At 38.3% G+C, this 23,988-nt stretch overlaps 1 protein-coding gene across 1 annotated transcript in view; it reads left to right on the plus strand.

Annotated features, from left to right (window-relative positions):
• Positions 1-23,988, plus strand: part of esamb (endothelial cell adhesion molecule b) — a 53,630-nt gene that overhangs the window by 14,977 nt on the left and 14,665 nt on the right. The window contains exon 2 of the mRNA XM_059331242.1: positions 23,588-23,733. Within this exon, the coding sequence (XP_059187225.1) occupies positions 23,588-23,733 (146 nt within the window). The remainder of the gene's footprint in view (positions 1-23,587; positions 23,734-23,988) is intronic.

Below are 23,988 nucleotides of genomic sequence, written 5' to 3' on the forward strand. Positions count from 1 at the left end.
CTCTCCGTAACACACTTCCATTTCGTCTGCACGTGCTGGGTACACCAGATTAGCTGCCAACCCAAGCCAATTAGCGGTGAGTGGCAGTGGGTTATAAATCCCTGAGTGAGTCTACATTCATGCTGACATAGTGACCACATGCAAAACCACCTGTGTTATACTACCCAAATAAACATTTACTCATAAACTGCTGAAACAAAGATAGACATTTAATATTGTTATGTGGAGATTAACAACTGTAATGTCATGCTGCATTTCAGATTAAATACAGGTGCATCTCAATAAATTAGAATATCATGGAAAAGTCAATTTCCATTAGTTCAAGTCAAATAGCCCCAAACCAAGTATTGAGTGCATATAGGTGGACATACTTTTCAGAGGCCAACATTTCCATATTAAACATACTTTTTAACATTGGTCTTTTGTAATATTAAAAAAAAATAGACTCTTGATTTTAGGTCTTCATTAAATGTAAGCCATAATCATTATAATTAAAATAAATTAAATTAATTAAGACATGAAACGTTCATTCTGTGTGTAATAGATCTATATAAAGTGTTATTTCCACTTGAATTGAATTGAAATACTGACATAAATAATAAGAAAAAACTTTTCTATGATATTCTGATTTATTGAGATACCCCTGTAGTATAAAATAGTGTTGTATAAAGACAGGGGACTACATAAACACACAGAGAATATTATTATTGTTATTATTATTATTATCTCCTCCACATCTTCCAATAGTGGATGGCTCATGCAACAGCATCCACCTCAAAAAGATGCTGATACATAACTACAGTTGTGAAAAGATTGTTTTGATTGAGACTGTTTTTACCATATTGAGAGAAGTTCGAATGAAGCTGAATTTTTACCCTACAACTTAATCATTCATCCATTCAGCTGTGAGTGTGAGTACAAACAGAATTAGGCTCCTTGATGGAGTGGAGAGGCTCCAGTTTGAGGAAGGAAGGCCTGTGGAGAGCAAAATATTGTTGAGCAGCGGTTCTCAACCTTTTTGGGTCGTCACTGCCCCTGAGATTAACCAGGTTGGTGTTTGGCAACAAGAGAGAGCTGCAAAGTAGCGTAAACCACGTAATTCTTTGTGTTTTTTAACTCTATGGAGTCTTAGGCTATTTTGTCCATTTTTGAATCGTTTCATATCTTTTTATTTTTTTTATTTTGTGTCTTTTTTGTCATTTTGTGTCTTTTTTTGGTCATTTTGTGTCTTTTTTAGTAATTTTTTTGTCTTTTTTGGTAATTTTGTGTCTTTTTTTAGTCTTTTAGTCCAACAAAAATATGATTTTGAATCTTTATTTTACTTTCAAAACACTATCATGCTCAATAAAGAATTTTAAATGTTTCAGTGTGAACAAAGGTTGAAAATATAACATATAAGAGGGTTACATCCAGTTCTATCATTTTATACTAAATATATTTGACCTTATCTCCAGTTTTACTTGGTATATCATCATCAAACTGAAACTGGCCTCATGGAGTTTACAGCCAGAACTTTAGAGGTAAATTTACAGTAGGGCTCCACGCTGCTCTGTTTTCTAGTCTGGATGTGGTGAAGAAGTCATGCTTTGGCGCTTTTGGAGACTCCAGAGGGTTTGTGTTTTTTAATCTTTGTTGTTGTTGTTGTTGTTGTTGTTGTGAATGACCGTCTGTTGTAGGTGTTATCCACTGTGGACGTTAGATTTGTCTTGTGACTTAAGTTACTTAACTCACTCTGATCCAGGACCCCCTGATTTAATAAATTAAGCACTGATCAAATTGATGAAAGCCACCGAATTCACACAGTAATGTTAAAACAATTCCCCAATCTAAAATATGCGTTTTTACATTTAATATGTTGATTTTTTCCCCTCTACGACCATTTGGCGACCCCAAGAATTTATCCTGTGACCCCTCTTTGGGGTTTCCGACCCCCAGATTGACAACCATGACTGTAGAGGACAAGATAATTACGATCAATCAATCTGTTTCACAAATGGATAATGGTCAAATTAGGTGAAAAACTTGATGCAGTTGAAATATAAAAGTGTCCTGTATGTAAAGGAATATCTGGTTAGGTGATGGTCTAAGAGAAGCAAGCAGATCAGCAAGCAAATGCATGTTATTGCTAATATTTCTTCCCAGTTACAGTTGTGTTTCTACTCCTTCTGGGAGAGTTGGGTGGCGTGAGGGGACAGCTGCAGTTTACCAACACTTAGACATAATTGGTTTAGCAGAACACCCGGACAATGGTTTGTGCCCTCAGGAGCTCACTTCTCTTCTTAGAAGACGGTTTTCTTTGAAATGGCTTTGAAACAAAGGTTAGAGGGGCAGTTTTCACCAGATTAGTGTTTCATCATGGCACGAAGCCCAAGACTGACTGTGGTCACAAAAACATAATTGAGTCCAGAATTGATCGGATGTTGGCTGCATTTTTGCTCGGTGTGAACACCTGAATCTGAAAGCCAACTTTTTGTTTTCATCCCAGATTAAAATTCTGGGGGTTTGTGAAAATGTCTCCTTTACTCCTTAAAAGTTCCAGCTATGATTATACTGTATGTATATATAAGCTGGAGCACAAAATTCACTGATCATTTATGTGCCTCATGTTTTTGTGTAAGACTGAAGAGACGTAATCTAAACTCTAAATTAAAAATCTGAAATAATAAATCCTTTTCATATGATTCACATGATTATGTAATTATAGACATTTGATAACCGACAGCTATTCCAATAAATATAAAGCCACAACGACGACTCTGTGGCCGGAGACATTATGTGTTCGGGTTGCCTGTCCATTCATCCATCGCCCCATTCTTGTGGATGCGACATCTCAGGAACGCCTCCAGGGAATTTCTTTAAATTTGGCACAAACGTCCCCTTAAAGATTGACTGATTCGATTTTGTTCAACGCTGTTAAACTGTTAACTTTCTATGGTAAAGATCATATTACACCTGAATGTGTTAATTGGTGTCAAAGCAATAGTTCAGCATTATACAGAGAAATCCTGTGATTTTATACAATAAAAATATGAAAAATATACAATTTTTCATCCTCTGAAAAAAAGAGATTATCTTTGTACATCATTATAGAATAGTTCAGAACAATCACAACCACCATGCTCATTACTACCAGGTCTGTCTCTCTACTATAATGCCATTGTCTCCCGAGTCAAAGGACGGCGGTCATGTTATGATGTCTCCCTGTGTGTGACTTTTGTCTATCTCGTCTCCCTCCCTGCTAAAGCCAGCTTGGGCTGATAATAAGATTAGAGCGTAGAGAGGCGGCTTAGCGACCTGACCTAAGAAACGGTGATCGTTTATCTGTGAGGCAGCTGCAGATAGACATGCCAGGGGAAAGGGGTCTCAGAGTGGGTGTGAGGCTGCTGAGGTTAGAGGGCAATAGGTGCCATTCAGTCACAGCATAAAAACGTCGATAAGATTACTATGTGGACAGCTTTAATTGGTCCGTAGAAAACACTCGGGTACATTCATCCTTACAGCACACACGTGTGTAAAACATTTTTAATGAAGTTTTTCATTTTATCTGCACTCAAACCACGTGTTTACCTCTCCCTCTATAATCACCTCCTCCACAACAGACCTAACTTTCGCCTCAATCAGTGGCCTCATCCATCCAAACTAATCAATGCTCTGTTGAACTGTGGCAGAATTAAAGGCTTAACCCCTTATTGCCAACTGTCCACACAGATCTTAAGAGCAGCAGAGCTTTAGAGAAGACACTCTAATACGTATTGTGGAGCATCAGGCACATGCAGAAGCAGAAAAAAACACTGTGATCATTGAGCTTCCAGGATTTAGGAGTTATGCAACAGGAGTTTTGTTTACATTTTTGTGGTTGCAGCTGCAGAATAATTTATGCTAGGGGTAACAAAATAAACATCAAGTTGTAAACTTTTTGTGTATCATATAAAGACTTATAACCACATTAAACACTCAGAATAGCCTATAAGATGCAACTGCACCTCATTTAATCATGATAAAAATGATTTAAATGTCTCAAATTGTAAAAAACAACAACAACAACAACCAAAAAGTTAGATTATTTTTTATTATAAAGCAGTTGTAGGTACAATAGAAATACTGTGAAAGTATCAAAATTCTCAATCCACAGAGTATTAAGAATGAACCGTATTCAGAAACTGAATTGTATTGAGCCATCAGGACTTCAGTAAGGCTGTGGTGTCACAACTATACTATATAAATTGGTGCTAGAGTTCCATACAGTGTACAGACATGCTAAGAGTGCAAATGTGAAAGACCTGGAAATATCGACCAATCGGAGAAGACTGAGCTTTGTTAGGAGTGGGGATTACAGAGAAGAGCACTAAAATCTTGCATTTCAGACAGAAACCTGAAAATGAGCAATATATGTCCACTTTAGATTATGTGGCTTTATCACTGTCACTTGGAAATGTTATGAAAGTGGATGCCAGAAAAAAGGCAATTGCAAAGCAGAGGCTAACGCAATTATTTTCCATTTATATATATATGCTGACAGATAATTTAATAAACACAACAAAAATTAGCAAGTGTTTGTACTCTTATTAGTTCAGGGCAGGTTTTGAAGTAAACAATCAGCAGCTATCTCTCAATCCATCTTGAAACTATGGTGACAGGTCAAAAGTTTTTTAATCCAATGTCTGGCTGCAATTAATGATTATTTTCATCGTCAATTAATCTGTCAATTATTTCTCAATGATCCGATTAGTTATTTAGTCTTAGAAAAATCTCAGAAAATGGTGAAAAAAAAAAAAAAAAGTTTATTTTTCCTAAAAAATAACTTGATACATTTTATAGCTGACAACTAATCAATTAATATTTGCTGCTGTAATCCTAACAAATGACAAATGAACTCAAACATATAGCCGAGTATCATTCAAACTGTTTAAATTCTAGTGCTGACATGTTGACTTGTTGGTGCTAAAACTCAGGCAAAGTTTTAAAAAATGTATTTCAGAATAAAACGTTTTGATGATTCACAGATAAAATGAGATCCTGTGTGAACGCCCTGCTTCTGTGCTTTCAACTGTTATTCCCAGCTTCCCTCTACATGATACATAAATAAAGTTATGTTACTATAAATAAGACTCTCAGTATTCACTGAAGAATAGACAAACTCCAGAGGGTTAATAGTTGATTCATTGTTTACATCTTTTTTTAAGGCACAGATGCCAAACATGTCCTGGTTCCAGCTTCTTTTTTTATTGTGGTATTATGGTTTGCTGTTTGTTTTCTCCCTTTTGTAGACTGAATATCTTTCAAATTAAAGACATCATCCAGGGCTTTAGAAAGTGTTTCACTCTTTTCTAACATTTTACAGACCAAATAATTAATCGATTTTCTATCCCTAGTCTTATCATGTATCAATCATTAAATCTTTTCAATACGTTTTTTTCTGTCATTTTTTTCTTCTTCAAATAAAAAATAAACACGTGAAAAAAATCATGCCATTACTTTTGTTTTAAATAGATTCAAATGTTTGAATCCATCAGCTGCAGTATTAACCTATTTTTTCACCTACGTATGAGTTACTTTTTGTAAAAGTAATTCATATATTTTAAATGAGAAAATCTGAAGACTATTTAATATTGCTGTTTAATAAAACTACTGACGTGAAAAAAATGAATAAAACATACAAAATAGGGCTTTTATTCAAACAAAAAACAGTTATTCCTGAGAAACATGGTGCATCAACTATTTCCCACACCATTTTTAATTTATGATGCAATATCTCAAAACCACAGAGCCATGGTAGTGACGCATTACATTGTATTGAGTTTTAATACCCGCCCTTTGGCAGGTGCTATTCCAGATATATATTACAAATCTGATATACTTGAGATTACTGCCAGCCAGACCGAATCACACACTTCTCCCATTTGTTCTTGGACCTGCACCTCAGTCATTAAGACAGCAGCTTTTTATCTTATTGTGGAGAAAAGTAAAGTAGCTCAAGAGGATTACACAAAATAAATCCCTTTTAATGTGTCTTTGACCATTACACAGACACCACACAGTCTGTCTCAGGGGAGCAACTGTTCTCCATCTAAACACTGAAGGGAGCACTTCTGCAACAGCACAGTTTGTAATGCATTCACAAGCAGACCCTCGAGAGGCCTTAAGAGCCTCTCTCGGTTAATCCTTCATGTCAGGGTGTGTGAGCCATCGAATCCTTTATACACTTTGATATAATCCATGTTGATTACAGTCCTCTCACCTCTCTTAAATTACTGCTGTTCTTAATTTTGTTGAATGCAAGACTTATTTTCACTGCTGTGTACAATCTATTTTTCTGTGTGTGTGTGTGTGCATGTGTGAACGGGGAAACTTTTCATTTAATTTAGTTGTAAAAGAAAGCGTGAAAGATTTAAAGTTATATAACTAAATCATATGGTCCATCACGTTGCAACAGTTTCTCTCTATTGTGTGTTTATGAGGCCATTTGTCGTTTATTGGCAATCTGTTGGTGAGAAAAAGCCCTTTTCAGCTCTTTAAAGTTAATCACTCAATCCGTCCCTCGTTCACTCACTGCTAATCATTCTGCAAGTGCAATATGCTCTTCAGTTTGCTGTCAGTTTAAAGGAAATGTTCCGTTTTGTTCATCTTTGGTCTCATTTTTTAGACATAATTGATGTTGGTTTTTTGAACATTTTTTACCTGAAGAAATATGAGCTGTTAGATGATCACACAGGTTGTGAGCAAACCTCCCAGTAGAGCCCTGTTATCTAAAGCTGTAGCTCCCAAAAGGCTGAATTGTATGTCTTTATATTCTATTTCAGGCAATTTTTTACAGTAGTTGCCTTGAAACATAATGCAATGTCTGTCTGTGCTGCATCTTTACACATAACTAAACCAAAAAAAATGAGTATGCAAGGAAAATTGTCATCCACTTGACCTCTGAAATGTTTAGTGCTGTGCTCCCGTTACTGGCGCAGCTTGATTAAAGACTGAATAATATGCAAAACTTTGGCTTGGGAACAACTGTTTTAAAGCACCTCTTTGGAAGTGAAACCCAAGTACCGTGACCTAAACCAGGAACCTTTCTCGTAATTCTTAAATCATTACAGTGGCCAGATGGGCAGTTATTTAAATACGCAACATTCAGAACTATAAATATAGCTGCAAGCAAATATTTCCTACATAAAGATAGAGTGGAATGATCGTGCCCTGACCAGAGAAAGAAGTCACTAATGAACTCACTATGTGGGCTGTGAGCTTCTCTGTTCTTTGTTTTGGTAGCTGATCCAGCCGTGAGTACGTTAGTGCACATGGTGAGTGTGAGCTAATTATGGAGCTACAGTAACTAACCCACATTACTACTGTTGACTTTGTTGCGCTTGTTGTTAGCGCTCCGTGTTTCTTCCACCCCTTTCCTGATTTGCTGATCAGCAATTATCTCTGTATGAGCACCGATCTCCCACAGAAGCACAGTCCGGATAGTGCACAGTGCAGGGCGGCAGCAATTAGCTCGCCAGTGGGAGCACTATTGTTGTTGTTAGCTTGTAACAGGGCCACAAGCTAGACTGTTCCCTGCTTGACTGGCCCTGTTGGACTAATGCATTTTTACTTATACTTCAACTTCTGCTGAGTTGGTGATTAACAAGTAATCATAACTGAAAGAAAATTATTGAGAATTCATTTCTCTTAATTAAATCTGGCTCCGATTTCAACTCTGCGACGTGTACATCTACATTTATGTGCATTCAGGAGTCAGAATGGCATCATGCTCTTTCTATAAACATGCAGAAAGAGAAATAATGGAACTCAAGCAGCACTTGGCAGCACATTGAGTTTGGTGACCGTCCTTCAACCACAGGCCACGAGTTCTAGCCCCATGCCGTCAAACATCTTTCAACAAGACACTGAATCTCTCCTGTTACTGACCCTGCACTTAGACCTTGCTGTGAAAAGAAAATTTCCCTACAGGGATCAATAACGTGTCACATTAGCACCGTAATGCACAGCGGGGAAGTAAAGCAAGAGCGAAATTGCCTGTAGAAATCGCTGCGCCACATTAATCATGTCTGTGATTTGCGAGCGTGCCAAACAGACGACTACAACCCACTTCACTCAGCAGTAAAATGTCACACATGATCACCGCTGCACTGGACAGCAACATCAGCTGCTGAATCTGCAGGGCTGATTGACAAAACAACTTATTTTACGCATGTTGTAAAACATAATGACTCTGGCATTTTTCTGAATTTTAACAAACCTTTTAACTTTTATTTCTGTTCTATAAATCCACAGATTTGACAGGAATGTTCCTTTTTTAATAGCAAGATATAAACAGAAAAGCACTGTTAAGGAGAGATTTATTTATAATACCCACAACCTCATTTTTTATGGCATCCTATGACATCTCAGCTGCCAAAGGAAATGTTTCTGACACCCAGTTCTAAATATATCGTATAATATATTTACATGCCATTTCTTTTATTACAAAATGATGCACCTGCAGCTGCTTTAGCTCCTGTAGAGTGTGTGTGTGTGTGTGTGTGTGTGTGCGTGTGTGTGCAGTTTGTTGTGCTGAAGTAGCTGTATCATGTTGGAGCATTTCGGGGAAATGGGGACAAAGGTAAAGTTACTGTTAAAGGTCAGCTCACCAAACTTATCTCCCCGAAAACCTGAAAATGACTCAATTTAAGATTAAAGTTACCTCAGTTTTCACTGGGAACTATTTCTACTTGAGGGGAAATTAATAGCAAAAAAAAAAAGAACCTTACACACAGATTATCCAATGTAACTGGGACATTCGTGTCTGAACGGATAATGTTTCTTTTTAAATTTTCAGACATAATATTTAATTTAATATATTTTTGAGCACCATTATACCTCTATTGTATTGGGGTGGCACATCTCACAGCAGATATTTCTTAAAGGGATTTATTGGATTAATTGAAGTAGCAGTTAGGTGGGTTGTGCGGGGGAATGAGTGTGTCACCTGTAGTAGATGGCGTTTGTTAAGCCTTCAGTTTGGGGAAGCAGACAGTACGGACAAGGAAAGAAAGCAATGTACTGCTGTTGACGTGGGCGGCAGCAAGAAATGGCTCACTTATATTAATAATATTATAACCACTTTACCTTGCTCTAAGACAGTGCTTTCTGATGGAGAAATGAAGTTGTGTTGAAAGCCCCTTGACTACTAAAACAGTAATTTTACATTGCAGAACACAGGAGTTCCTGGTCTGCTGCTGCCTCGATCATTTAGTTTATATGTGTTATTGTGTGACTTTGAAGTTTTAAAGGATTAGTTTGGATTCACCAGTGTCACACAATAACGCAAAAAAAGTAAATAATCGAGGCAGTGGTTGACCAGAAACTCCTCTGTTGCAAGGTAAAGTAACTGTTATTGTCATAGGAGTCTGGTGGCTTTGAAGAAAGCATAAAGGGATATTATAGCTTCAGTTCCCTTTAAAAAATGGCTGTCTGATGTAGGGCTGGGTTATATGGAAAAAAAAAAAAGATCACAATATATTTTTTCATGTCATCTGATCTTGTTGTTTTTAAACTGCCAGTTTTAAAGCATCTGTACTGAAAACTAAAGAAACTAGAGATTAGTTCAATATTTTATTAACATAAGAATTCAATAACAAAGCATATTAAATAAGATTAACATAGAAAAATATTTTTACTCAACAGTACAAGAAATGTAGAAACATATAAAATAACACAGTGTACTACTTTTAGTCCTGAGTGTTTTTGCAGGTATGCAAGACCCAAAATAAACAAATTGTGACCCTAATTTGCTAGTGGTGGCTGAACTGCAAATGCTACATGTGTCGGCAACAGTGGCAGGCTGTGCAGACTCTGCTCGAATTTTCATGCTTCCACATTAACAGATTTGTTGTTGTTTTTTGTTGTTAAAGCCCACACTGTTAATGTTTTGTTAACTTGTTTATTGAACTAAGTTCCATTCAGTTATAATTTGTTTCTCTGTAAATTTTCATATTTCCCACGCTCTTGAACGTACCATAGACGTTCCGGCGCTCTTGAACATACCATAGCGCTCCGACGCTACTGAATGCACCATACCTGTGTGTGAATTGCCGTGCTGTGAATGTTAGTTTTCTCTCGATGCAGCGGCGGACAGATTGTAATTCCCTTTGCTCTTTCCCAACATTCACCTATACCTCCCTAGTTTATTGCTCCAAGTCATGGCTGACATCTATTTTGTTTCCCTCAGCTCCGCGTTTAGCTCCACGTTTGGTCTTTCTGTTTATTTCTCCAGCAACTTAAAAACGGCAATGGAGCAGGAAAAGGTCGACTCTGATTGGCTGTTGTCACGCACATTTCTCGACATGTTTGATCGAGTAAATATGCTCATATGCTGATCACCCTATACAACCTGAAATTTATCGCGATCAATAATCGCGATCATATAATAGCCAGGGCTTAGTCTGACGGCAAAGTAAAGAATGGAAAAATATTCTAAATATAACTTTCATATAATATAATAATATAATAATATAATGGGCCTTTTTGGTCCTATTTTTGCATAATTCTTTCGCAAAAATAATTTTTTTTGCCCTCATCCACAGTAGTACAATGCTTAGCTTCCATGTCTGTACACCTGCCCACTTTTTTAAACTGGGGGTGTGTCGGTTGTGTTTCATTCTCAGCAACACATGTTATTTGGGTGTACTGACCCTTTAAAGTGCCATCAGAGGAAAGCGGAGAGCAGAGCAGCAGGAAGTGAACTGGGCTCAGGTGGAAGACATGATGGGTTAAGGTCTCTGTTGGCTCTGAGCTGCAGCTCTCACCTTTAGCCAGAACTCCCTCAGCTGAACTGTAGGTGGACATGTGGGTTCATCCGTGTGTGTCAGCTGTGTTGATATAATGTACAGTGGAGATGAAGGCCAGCAGGGCTCTGCTGACCATCACTGCTGACCATCTGAGCCCTGACTCTCAAAGCACTTTCATCACAGCATTTGTGATTTTTCAAAGGTTTTTTTTTACAAGGCTGTTGTTTTTCTAAAGAAGTCACATATCCAAGAAGGAAAAAAGGAAAGCCTTTTCCTGCTCTATTAGAATATGTGCAGTGAATTCTGACCACCGTGTCCTGAATACATGTTAAAATGGCATGCTATAATTAGGATTTTTTTAAAATATTGATTTCACCTATGTAATGGCTCCTGCACCAGGATATGTTAATTATTAATCACCTCATTTCTGTGCTTAAGGTAAAGATGGAGGTTGAGACACACTGTATTTTATATTTGACCAAGAACTAATGTATTGTAGTGGATTCCAAAAAGGACTTATTAGGGTTATTATAAAAACTTTTCTGAACTTAAATTGAAAAATAAATTATTTAACTGTCTAATTCATTTGTTTAACTTTTTTCTTTAGACAGATTCATTTTCTGTATGATAATTGTTTGGAATTTTGAAACATTTGAAATAAAGCTTATTTGGACATGGTAAAATATTTTTTAAAAGTCCACAAATTCTTCTATATGTATTGTCTATAGAACATCTCATGAAACAGGTTTCATTTGTTTCTTCTCTTGTATCAGATTTATAAGGTTTTGTTTTGTTAAGTTAATATTACATCAAATGACCATGTGTAATCTAAAAAGTATTGCTTGTTGTGACAAACCAACAGATATTTATCATCCAACTTCCCCTCAGCTTTAATGTCTATCAGCAGGCAGCTGCTGTCAAAGAAATAGCTCTCATAATCACAAAATCAAGAATATTTTGCTAGATTTTCTAAAAGCAGTAAAATGCCACTTGTAGTATGGTTCAATATGGGTTTTTTTCACAAATCAAATGGCTTTATCCATGAAAAGAACCCTGATGAATCATATTGATTAGTAACCTCAAAGTCACTTATATGGATTACATTTCACTTTATAAAATCTATACCTGGGCTTTGAGAGTCTCTGGCTGTGGGAACTGATTATACTCTCAGTGCTTTGATTTTTAAACATGGACCAAGACTTACCTTCAAGTGTCTGGTGAAACTTTTACTAGTAAGATAAGAAGATTGATACAACTCTTATGATTGTACAGTAAAAAATGAAGCCACAGCCAGGAGATGGTATGGTTAGTTTATCTTAGCATAAAGACTGTAAATAGAAGGAAACAGCTAGCCTGGCTCTGTCCAAAGGTTAGCAAAATCACCCTCCGAGCACCCCTAAAGCTAAACTAGTATGTAATATCCTCTTTGTTTAAGCTGTATAAAAACAACAACTCTCTGTTATACGTTGGGTCATGTACTGGAAAATTTCTTGTCTCTAAGTAGTTACCAGGCAACCAGCAGAGACTCCAGAAGTTACTGTGTTGTACCAAAATGCAAAATTAGTTTTAAGATAATTTAGAAACAATGTCTCTGTTACATAGTTTGTCCACCTAGGAGCACTGACGGGAAATCTTTATGACTATAAAATGTCGAAAACTGAGTTTTTTTTACTATTATAAAAAGTAAAAGGGTCTGTGTCAATCATTGAGCGTCTTGCTATTTCAATTCAGAGTCGAAAATCTATCGAAATGAGCCAGCACTTTTTTATGTGTCAAATCGAATCGCTGATTTGATTTGATTACTTTTGACCAATAAGCAGTATGATGATCAGACTTAATTATTGTTATCATTATTGGTATCAACCTCAAAAGTCCAATATTAACACTTTTCGTATCTGTGAGTACGCAAGGGCCTGCTAGTGTCCATGAGACATAAGTTCAGTGTGTTGTTTTAACTTTCCAGTGTATAGTTGTAACTTTAGCGTAGGTTTTGTGTAGGTAGTGTAGCGACTGCACGTGTGTGGAAGTCCTCCAATTAGACTCCAGACCGCTTTTTCAGCAGCTGTCAGTGTATGCATCTGCTTAGAAGTATTATCAAGGTTTTTTTAATTCAGTGTACAAATTTGAGAGAAGGATCTCATATTTGAGAGGATCTTTTCTAACTCTGCAAGAAAAAACAATACGCGTGTGACAGTAAGCAGGGAGACATTAGCGAGAGAGCTGTTTCACTGTTTCACTCTGCACCTCTCCCATGATGAAGTAGAAGAAGCATCTGAGCATCTGATGGTGTGTACAGATTATAAGCCTCATGCTGTAATTCCTCTCTGATGAGAGCCAAGTGGAAATCAGATCACTCAACTTCTTAATTACAGTGTCGCTGCATTGAGCCCTCCCTGTGTCCCACAGGCAGTGAAGTGGCAGGGCTTCTGCCGCCTACTTCGACCCTGGACTTGTGCTGCGGTGGCGGCCCTATCGGCCCTCACTCTGTCACTCTGTCAGCACAGCTCGCTGCATGTGCGGTAACACATGACAGATCTGGGAGATAAAACAGCCAACCCTCGCCCCGCTGCCACACTAATGGTTTATAAATATCTTCTTCAAAGACCCTAGACGGTGCGAGGGGTGGCGGGGTGGTTATGGGCTCTGTTGTGGTGCAACATTGCAGACCCATTTAAGCTTTCAGTTTGCCTTTCATTCCCTGCCACTCGGACCCAAGAGCTGGCTGGGGGAGGAGGGGAGCGGGTTAGGAAGGGCAGTGTGGGACTTGTGATGGACAGCTGGGATGAAAAGGCCGCTGGCATCCAGTAGTCCGAGTCAGTCTGACCAACATCACACAACCACCACACATCAATTACTTGTTGTTCAGCCGTCTGTTTTTCTACAGCGTTAGATTAAATTAATACTGCTCACATGTGCAGATGTAAACCTTTTCCCCTAACGTGTGTATTACGCAAAAGTTACTCCACAATTAAAGCCTTTGTTCTCCCACATAAACACCTATATATCCCCTGTGTGTGTGGTATTTGCATGTGATCAAAGCCCACTGCTCCTTCCTTTCCTAGCTGACTATAGAAACCTGTTTCTCTGATTCATATTTGTCTCTTCTCTCCGAGGGCAATGTGGTTAAATGTGTTGGATGTCAGAGCTGTGAGAAGACATGTAAGGCATTCAGTATAAACACAAGCATGCATGCCTCTGTCGCTTTTACCACACAACCTGCATGAAAGTAAACATTGTAATGTGAGAACACAGCGTGCGAAAGGGTTCAAAAGGGCATTGAGCTGCAGTGGGCTCCAAAATACAGGAGAGAAAGTATACAGGATACATACACACACACACACACACACACACACACACACACACACACAATAAGGCAGTGAATAAATGGGCTTTGTTTGCCAATAATGTGAACGTCCTAAAAAAAACATGATTGTTAGAGACGGCGGTAATCATATTTCCGATGATTTAATGTCCAGGAAATTACGGTTATAAATAGTTAAAGCGATGAGAAATTACAGGAGAGCTTTTTGTTTTACATTGATTGAGCTTCACAATATATCATGCAACGTCGGCCTCAATCCTTTATATTTTGCCGATCCTCAACATCTTTTCTCAGGCAGTGAGGAAATTAATAATTAGTGTTTTCTTTAAATTGTGGATTTGTTGGTTTATATTTGCTGTTACGCGTGACTGTGTACCGGTCTTTTTACAAGAACCAGGCTGTCCCTTTAAGTGGCATTGATCAGTTATGATAACCTCTCATAATGTGGATCGGTGGCACTTAGAAGCCATGTAAAGCAGGCTGGTATTGTGTTAGGGGTGTTAATCTTGCTTTTGTGAGTAGAAAATAGACAGCTTTTATAAGCCCCTCAAGTACCCTTTATGGAAAGGGTACATGAAATATCATGAATACACGCATGAAAAAGCATGAATTTACATTTACATTTAGTCATTTAGCAGACGCTTTTATCCAAAGCGACTTACAGGAAGAATGAAAGCAAACAATCAAGGTATAGTGCAATAAGAGCTATTAGTGCATCAATAAGTGCTAGTGACAATTCTTTAAGGAGTAGAATTATCGTGTGAACATAAGTTCAGTGTGTTGGTGCTAGGAAGGAAGATGCATGAATTAACTCAGATACGTTCCTGATTGTTCATTAAGTGTTCCAAAAATGAATAGTATCTTATACATGAGTTAATGGAAGAACAATACCTTAATTAATGCAGCAAGTATCTCAATCATCATGATTTGTGAAGGAAATATCACTAACAAACCAGCAAGATTTTTATTTTGTTTCGAAGTACAATGCCATGATGTGTAATTTGATCTGGTAACTCGTGAAAAAACATGTTCGAGTGAGGCATCTTGCCTTCTTCTCATCTCTGTTGAGAGTTGCACATGTGCAGTATTGACTGGGAACTCACATAAAAATGGTGGAAGGTAAAAAATAAAGTTTATGAGCTGAAGCGCAAACGAGCATTTCAATTATCCTGTAAACAGGAGTTTAGTTGGGTGGCACTGGAGCATGTGGGCGATACTCCAGCTATGTGTTGTGCACATGCCATTTAACTTTAGTTTTTACTGTTATTTGATCATTGCTACTAAATAAAACAATTTGAATTGGGGCAACTCCTCCCATCAGAGTCAAACTGAATGTTGTCCATAAGTCAGTGGGAGGATTTTTCTGTGCTGCACTAAGTTCAGTACAGTAAACTAGTTCCACTTCTGATTTTAGTTGACACTTTCCTGTCATGAGTGGGCTGGTGCATCTGCTGTGACCTGAAGGTGATACTGTAAACAACAAATATATATATAAAAAAAGAGTTGTGTGTATATTTGTTTGTGTGCATCACATGTGCATGTGTGTGTGAGAGTGAAAGCGAGTGTGTTTGCACTGAGAACCAGAGGGAGGTTGTGGGAGTTTGGAGCCATGTGTGCGAGGAGAATCAATTTAAACACAATCAAAAGTTAAGAGGGATTAAAGCTACTGTGATGAGATAGCACACTCAAAATGGTTTAAAATAGCTGCAGAGATTACACTAATGTAATCCAATTTAAAGGAGCCTTCCCCAAATATTTATTATTGAAGCACCATCTGTTTGAAGCCTGTAGGGTCAGTCCAATAGGCGGTTTTACACCAACAAGGCTATTTTGTTGTCCTACATTCCTCCCTCTCCTGTCTGTCAAAAAGTCAGGGAATAACCCCATTTTTTTGGGCACAGTCATAATCTTTGTTCATGTTTGTCCTCATTTGACATCAACAAATCTGGAACAGTTTGCAATCTGTTCTTCACTTGTTCAATTCTCTAATAAAAGCAAAATTCAAGGTCATTCAGATTTGATCACGACTAATGAACGATTATAATGAGGACAAGAAATCTGACGCTTAAATAATGTATTATTATGTTGTCTGTTCTTGCATGGCTTTGCGTTTATGGGGTCGTTTTAAGACTTTGTTATCAATGCTCTGACACAGATCCCAGCTCAGTACAGACAAAACATGCTGCTGAGATCAGACGAGCAGGGTTTCATGCACATCTGCTGTGTTACTAAGCAGAAAACTATTCTATTAATGATGTGCTACAGGATTGGGCAATGCCACAATATATTCTGTTGGATTATAGACGTTTTTCAGCCGTTACAGATATCTCTGGTTCAAATTGCAGGAAATGTTGCAAAAGTCAGTGAGTAGAACGGTTTAAAAAAGTAGAAATCTTGCATGAGGATTATAGCATTTATACCACTACACTACTACATTGATTCGACCGGATTATATTATTTAATCGATAAACTGTTTCTAAATTAAGTTTTCAGAAATGTATTTGTCAAACATATAAAGAAACAGAGTAACTGCACTTTTTTTAGAGCAGAGGTGCCCAGCCATGCCTTAAATAACGAGTGCTTCCACTAATGTCAGAAGACATTTTATTTTTCTAAAATCTAAAGTTAGGGTGTGTATATATAATGTATTCCTTTGTTGTGAAATGTGAAAAGTGGCAAATTCATTAAGGAAATGAGATGCACCAGGATCATCAGGTCTGATTCAGCTTGCATAGGCAGACCTTTCTCCACAGCACTGTGTCAGAGCTGGAGAAAGGTCTGGCTGGGGGGGAAACGATCCAGCTTGTTTGTATTTCTTCAAACCAATCAAAATCATCATGGCTGGTGCTAAGGCCAGGATGCATTGATAGTGTCCTGGCAAAATAGAGAGCAGAGATAGTGGAGGGGGAGGAGAGATGTGATCAATGGAAAAATATACCCCCGGTCTTCTTCCGGTGAGACAGACTAGATTCAGCTCAACCAGCCTGTGAATGTGTAGCAAATATTGAAATTCTATTCTGTTAAATTCTTGCAGAGACCTCAGTCAGGACACCTGCAAAGATTCAAGAAGGGCACAGATTTACGGGTCAGTGACTAATCACCAATTTACGACAGGATTGAGCTGACCTTGAGCGATACTTCCTCCAACACAGGATGGGATCTGTACAGTGACACACATGCTTAGAACAAACAAAATAAACTAGCTTTTGGTGATTTAGATGTAGGACATCAACATGTTTCAGTCAGGGTATATTGATACTGACGTGGTTTTCCTTTTTCCTATTCATGTACTTATTCATATTTTTACTGCACTAGGTGATCAGGTGTATTTGGAGGTATATAAGACACAATTTAAATGTTGTTATTTGATATTAACCTCCCTGAAGGCCGAAGTTGAGTGCAATCACTCCTCTCCATCCTCACATTTTCACGAAACATTACGTTGTCGTCTCTTGAGTCTTATTAATTACCTCTCCCTATTTTGGAATTAATTAATGCATTTATGCCACAGTATTGGTGCCACAGCATGAGGCATTCATGCTCCAGATGTGTGCAGTAATTTATCCGAGCAGCATGTCTCAAAGCCGGAAAAATGTTCCACAAGTTCGAAACGGTAGGGACAAACCCTGATGAAATAAAAACTGCTATTTCAGTTCTTCTCTTTATATTGTTTTTATCCTCAACAATGGCCATCGCTCCTACAGCCATCAGGCTGTCTCATTCTACCAGAGTTACCAGACTAACTGAATATCCCCTTGGGGATAAATAAAGTGATTTTGATTTTGATTTGAAAAAGCAATTGACAGGTTGTCAAAATGTGACGAAGCCTTTCAGTATGTTCAGGCACTTGACTGAAGTCCGCTGCTACACCCTCATGGCATACTTCTCTCACTGCACCATACTGTATAAACAACGCACTCTTTTCTTTGTGACATTGTACTTGAGCCGTCAGTGCTCTGGGCACGCACTGCTCACTTGAAAGCTTTGCTGGTACTTGGTACCTGTGTTGCTGCTGCATTTAAAAAGCTCCACCTCCACGCCAGCATCCACCTGAATGCTCCGAGTCTACCTTCCCCCCTCGAGAGGAGAAGACTCCCCGCTGTGTCGAGCTTGAATTGAAGAATTTGACCTAATTCGAGTGCTGTTAATATAAACAAGTCTGGAGTAAATGTAAAGGTATACAGAGGTACTATAAAGCTTTTCTCCAACATCAAAATTGTGACTTTTACAGCATCATTTGGAAACTGAAAAGTGCATCCAACCTGCCGTCAGGACCTTTAATCTTAAAACCGTGTTGTTGCTTCAGATTATCAGCACATTTTGAAGGCTGCAGACCCACCGCGCTGTATCGATGGGGAAAACTTGAGGGGGAAAAGGTGTAAATGGAGGGTAAATCTGAGCCTCAGCTAAAGCTTTAGCGCCAGAGAGGGACTCACATGAGAGAGAGACATGGGTGGAAGCAGAGATTACTCGGGGAGATAGAGTGGGGCTGGTTAAAGAGGATCAGTTTATCTTCACACAGGCCTTCGTGGCTCCCCGAGGGCTTTGAGAGAGGGACTGACTTTTTATCCTTCATTTGATCACAACAACACAGCAGAATTAGGTTGCCTTGTTAAACATGCAAATCACATGTATTTCAGTAATAAACTATACACCTGTTTGTTTATTTTTAGATGCACCTGCTCAGCCTGGTTCTCAAAATCTCATTTACATGACAGTTAATGTGTTTTGCTTCAGTTTATTTATGTATTCTTGGAGTCTTATATTCAGAGATTTTGGTGATTTAAATATCTCCACTGTGGTTTTATCTGTGTTCAGATGATCTGTTTTGTCACATGAATGTGCTGCCCCCTATGGACGTTTCACGGTACCACAACAAACTCACATTTGATCTCTTAATTGTGCCCCAGCTCAGACATGCATGACAGGGTCGACTCTTCTTTGATTAGTCCATGCAGGTTGTGAGTCCGGTGTCCATGCCTTCTTAATTGCAGTTACAGTTGCGCCAATATCTCATCGCCAGGATGCCCTGCAGGGGGAAGAAAAGAAAAAAACACTGTTTATTCTAAAGAGAAGAATCCAATTAGCAGATATAAAGCGTGGCTAGGCTGAACGATCGCCTCTGGCAAAATGTAATTAGGACAGAGTTTACTGAGGCTACGTAGTATCATATCTGCATCCCTTTTATTGGCAGCTCTTCCTGATTTTTTTTATTTTCTTGTTGTGAAGGATTTAGATTGACTCCATACCCATATCCACATCTTGAATCTGTCTGTGTCTGCAGCCAAACACACACACACACACACGAACACACACACACATCCCAGATGGAGACAGCCACGGATTAGTGAAGATTTTCCTTCATTTAATAAACAATTGAATGACACAGTTTTGAGGATAAACCCGCTCAAAGAAGCACAAGAATAGTCTGGAGTGAGGAGACTACAGGGCATTATCCTCCTTCATCGTGTATATCATTCAGAATTACTGTCCATCCATTTGCTGCATTCACATGAAGAAGCACCGTAGTCTCATCAACCTACAGAAAGAACTGATCCTTTCTGATTGTGTCTCCACTACACAATGTATATTAATCGCCAAGCGACGCCTGCACAGCACTTTATAGCATTATACAAGGAGAGATTTCATGTAGACACAATCGCAGCCTCATCCCAAACAAGGCCTTTTCCTCAGTGTTGTTACATAATTATTACAGCGCACACACGTCGGTTCACAGGAAACACAAAAGCTGCTGGAAATGAAATCGGAGCACTAACAGGATTCTGAGGATGTTTCAAATCTTTATAAAAAAAGGGAAAAGAAGAGATGGTGCTGCTGTGCATTATGAATCAAAAACAAGCTGATATGATGTCAGCTGCAGTAACGATGGTGATGATGGATATTAATCTCATGCATGCATGTTCAATAGATGGCTTATCGACACTGACAAGAGGAAACACTGGATATGAAGACATGCTTTATGATTAGACGGGGGGAGGTTTTTGCATTTATATCTCACAATACACATCACAGAGTCTGACATCTTTTCATGTGCTGATGATTAAAGGATTCTTCTGGAGGTGGGTGTCCCACTCTATGAACGGCTTTATGAACGGTCCACCACTTTGTTCCACACTGAAATATCTCAACAGCTATCCGGCAGACTGCCATGAAGTTTTGTGCAGACATTCATTTTTCCCTTAAGAATGAATTGTAATAACCTTGTTGATTCTTTGACCTTTTAATGTTTTGCCATCATCTGGTCATAATTTTAATTCTTCAATACATTGGTTTATGCCCAAATATCTGTAAAAATGATTGCCATTCACAGCCATAGACTGTATTAAAGAAGTACGCCTAGCCATGTAGTAACACTGTGGTGGCAGCTTTTCAATCACAAGATAGCCACGCCCTAAAGCATAACCTCCTTTAATATCTACTCTAAATGGAACCATAATTTACAAAATGAACATCATGCAGTATTGAAGAAGACTTGAAACTAGTGATTGAGGCCATAAACTTCAGACAAATGTTTACTTAGGTAATAAATCAAATGAAAAGTAGGTTTATTTTCTCATAAATAAATAAAAAATCGGACTTATTTTTGCAGCCAGTGGAGTCGCCCCCTGCTGGCCATTAGCAAGAATGCAGATTTTAAAGGTCCAGTGAATGTTTTTTACCTAAAAATGGAGGGAGTGTGTGATGGTTTGGGACGTTTCTGAGCATCATAATTTGGGCACAAAGCTTTGAAAATGGCAGACACGGCACTGAAAAGGCAAACACATCGAGATGAGACGCCACGCTGACAAAGCTCGTTACAACAATATTAACTCAGTCTTTTATGGAGTTAGGACCAAAAAAAACCAAAAACAAGTTTTACTAACACTGATGGACTGTGCTTAAAAATAGATGATGTATTATTCTAACAATTTGCCATCAGCTTTTTAACAAGCAGCATCACTCTTATATATGTTTTGGGTGTGGAGCAGTATTGTTTTGACTGTATTCACTTCAATGAAAATTCAACTTCATCTTTCCAAGTACATTTTCTTTTAAAAAAAAAAAAATTCAATACAAACATTGCTAAGTGCCTCATTGCTCGCACGTTGGATGCTTCATTTCATGCTGTAACATGTGGACTCCACACACGGGCTCGGCAGACGTTGCATGACATGAAAGATTAAATGTAAAGCGAAGCGATCTGCTAATAGTAATTTAGGGAATGTAAATGCTGATGCCATGATGACAGCAGCGTCTGTGGCTGCAGTGACCATGTGTCAGATCATATCCATGTCCAGCTGAGCTCTTTTGCTCACGTGAGGTGAGAGGGATTGAGCCTGGGATTGTTGAGGGATTAGTCAGCAGGATTTACCAGATTCCGAGATTCAGAAATTAAGGGACAGCAGCGCCACAGCGGTGGGGTCACATTGTCCCGAAAGGAATAAGAAAGCACTGAGTCACTGCAGCAAAAGTCCAAAAAACTATTTTGTGTTTCTCTTGCGCTTGCTGTCCTACAATCACAAACACACATGCACACTTTCCTCCTTTTCGGCTGTACAGCCCTCAGCCCAGCCCAGCCCCACCACCACCTCCACCACCAATCTCCTAATTCCCCTGCCTCTACACGCTTTCAGCCTGGAAAAGAAAGAAGGCGTGCCGGGCTGAACAGATGTGGAGATTTCAGCTGCCGGTCTATGGATCATAACACTCCCTCTCCTCTCTATATATTCTCCTCTATCTAAATATACACTCTCTCTGTCCGTTTGAGCAAATGAGGGACACTTTCCACTGTGTTTTTTGCTCTAGAAGGATTTTGTGGAAATAATTTTATTTTCTTCACGTGAGGTTTTTTTTTTACCAATCAAACTGGAGGAACAAGTGGACCCCGACTGCTGGGATCAGTTGATCCAACTTCAGCTGTCCGGTTCAGGTGACTGGGCACCCTGTGAGTTAAACATCCTCCTCTTGTTTTATTAAGAAGCTTGTCTTCTTTTATTCAACCCTGTCTTTTTTGCTCATGTTTTCTGTGTGAAAATAATATCAAGCATTTTCTTGCTGGTTGCTTTGATCTTTTTTGACATTTGTGAGCACACCTCCATTTTTGTGTTCTCTGAGGGACATGAAAATGAAATGTTCTTGCTTTGTGTGTTAAGCTTTACTCGTGTCTGGAAAATAATTGAGAAACAAGTTTTTTTGCAGGCTGCATATTACAGCAGTACAGTGTTCTGGAAAAGTAGTAAAATGTAATGATAAATCTTTGCATAAAGTCATAAGAGAATTATCAGGTGCAGTATACAATGTGGAAGCTAATGAGACGAGCACATCATTATTGTACGCTGAAAACAATGTTTTACCAATTTGGTTATTAAATTTTTTTGAGAAATAGGAGGGTGACATTAAGAAACGTCTACCTCTTTTACAGCTAAATAAAATGCACGGATATAGTGCTGAAACAGTTGTGTTTTTTTTTTTTTCATGTAGGAAATTGGAGGAGAATGTCAGCAAAATACTTTAACAAATGATCATCTAATTCAAATGAAGCTGAACAACTGGAGCACATGTCTTTAGTCTGCTGCCATATAATGGATACGTTTGCCTTGTTTTACTTCCAGTAGCTGAATGTACAGAAGCCAAAAGGACAAGGCACACATGTCAAGATGTTTGAGCATGTTATTTTTTTTTCCCAGTCCACAATTTTCCATATTTACATTTTTTTTTATTGTTCCTCTTTCTGATCATTTTTTGTCATGCTAAATGAAACAAACCACTTACACACAAAACAATATTGTGATAATCAAATAACGATCAGTTATTTTTCCAGCTAAATTACCAAAACATTCCCTTGTTTTAGATCCTTAAACATGAGTATTTTCTGCCTTTCTCTGTTTTGTATCACAGGAACCTGAATACATGTGAGTTTTAGACTGTTGATCGGACAAAAAAGATGTTTGAAGACAGAAAATTGTTTTGCAGTTTTCTGACATTCTGTATCGAAAAAGTTTAATTAGTTCGTTGCAGCACGGATGTTTACATTTAAAATATTTACCTTTGTGTGTATGTGTAGAATATTGCTCTGATTTTTTTTTTTTCAAACTCCACCTTTATTACTGTATTTATATATGTACATATATATATTTATGCTCAAACATATTACTTGTATATAAGCCACTTTATAGGTCATGGCACATACTTTTTTATTTTATTTTTTGATATGTATATATTTATATTTTTAATTACTGTATCATATGTGTGAATGCACCGTCAGTACTGCTACTTAATTGAGTTGTACTAAACAACGACAGTAAAAGCATTCCAATCTGTTTTATTCTAAATCATTATTTCTGACCATAAAATTAAAGTTTGACACAAGATGAAAATACTAAAATGTATTCTACCTTACAGTATCTCCATTTGGCACCGGCCTGTCCCAAAATCCCAAATAAACCTGCTGCTACATTAAATTAGTGACATTTCTGTTTCCTGTGCTGTTTTGTTTCAGGTGACACCAAGAAGGTGGAGATCCCTAGAAGTGAGATGGAAGCGGTCAAGGGCCAGATGGTGGTGTTACACGCCTGGTACAGCCCCCACTCAGACATTTCCAAAAACTCTGTTGTCTGGCACTTCACGGGAAAAGCGTCCAAGCAGGTGAGAAGATCAAAACATCAATCTACAATGATGTGCTGTATAGCTGACCCTGCTCTGACCTCTAGTGGAGTAGAGGAATGAGCCTCTTTAAAGGGATTAAAATGAAGTACAGTGTCTTCGCTAATCCTCCTACTACTATAGTGAAAGTGTTATAGATTACAAGCCAGTATATCAGGGCTGAAACAATGAATGGGCAGCTTTTCTGACGACTGATAGTTCGAGTCGTTTTCTGTGGTTTCAGCTTTTCCAATGTGA

The sequence above is a fragment of the Centropristis striata genome, chromosome 4, assembly GCF_030273125.1.
Source record: "Centropristis striata isolate RG_2023a ecotype Rhode Island chromosome 4, C.striata_1.0, whole genome shotgun sequence".
In the NCBI taxonomy this organism is placed as follows: domain Eukaryota; kingdom Metazoa; phylum Chordata; class Actinopteri; order Perciformes; family Serranidae; genus Centropristis; species Centropristis striata.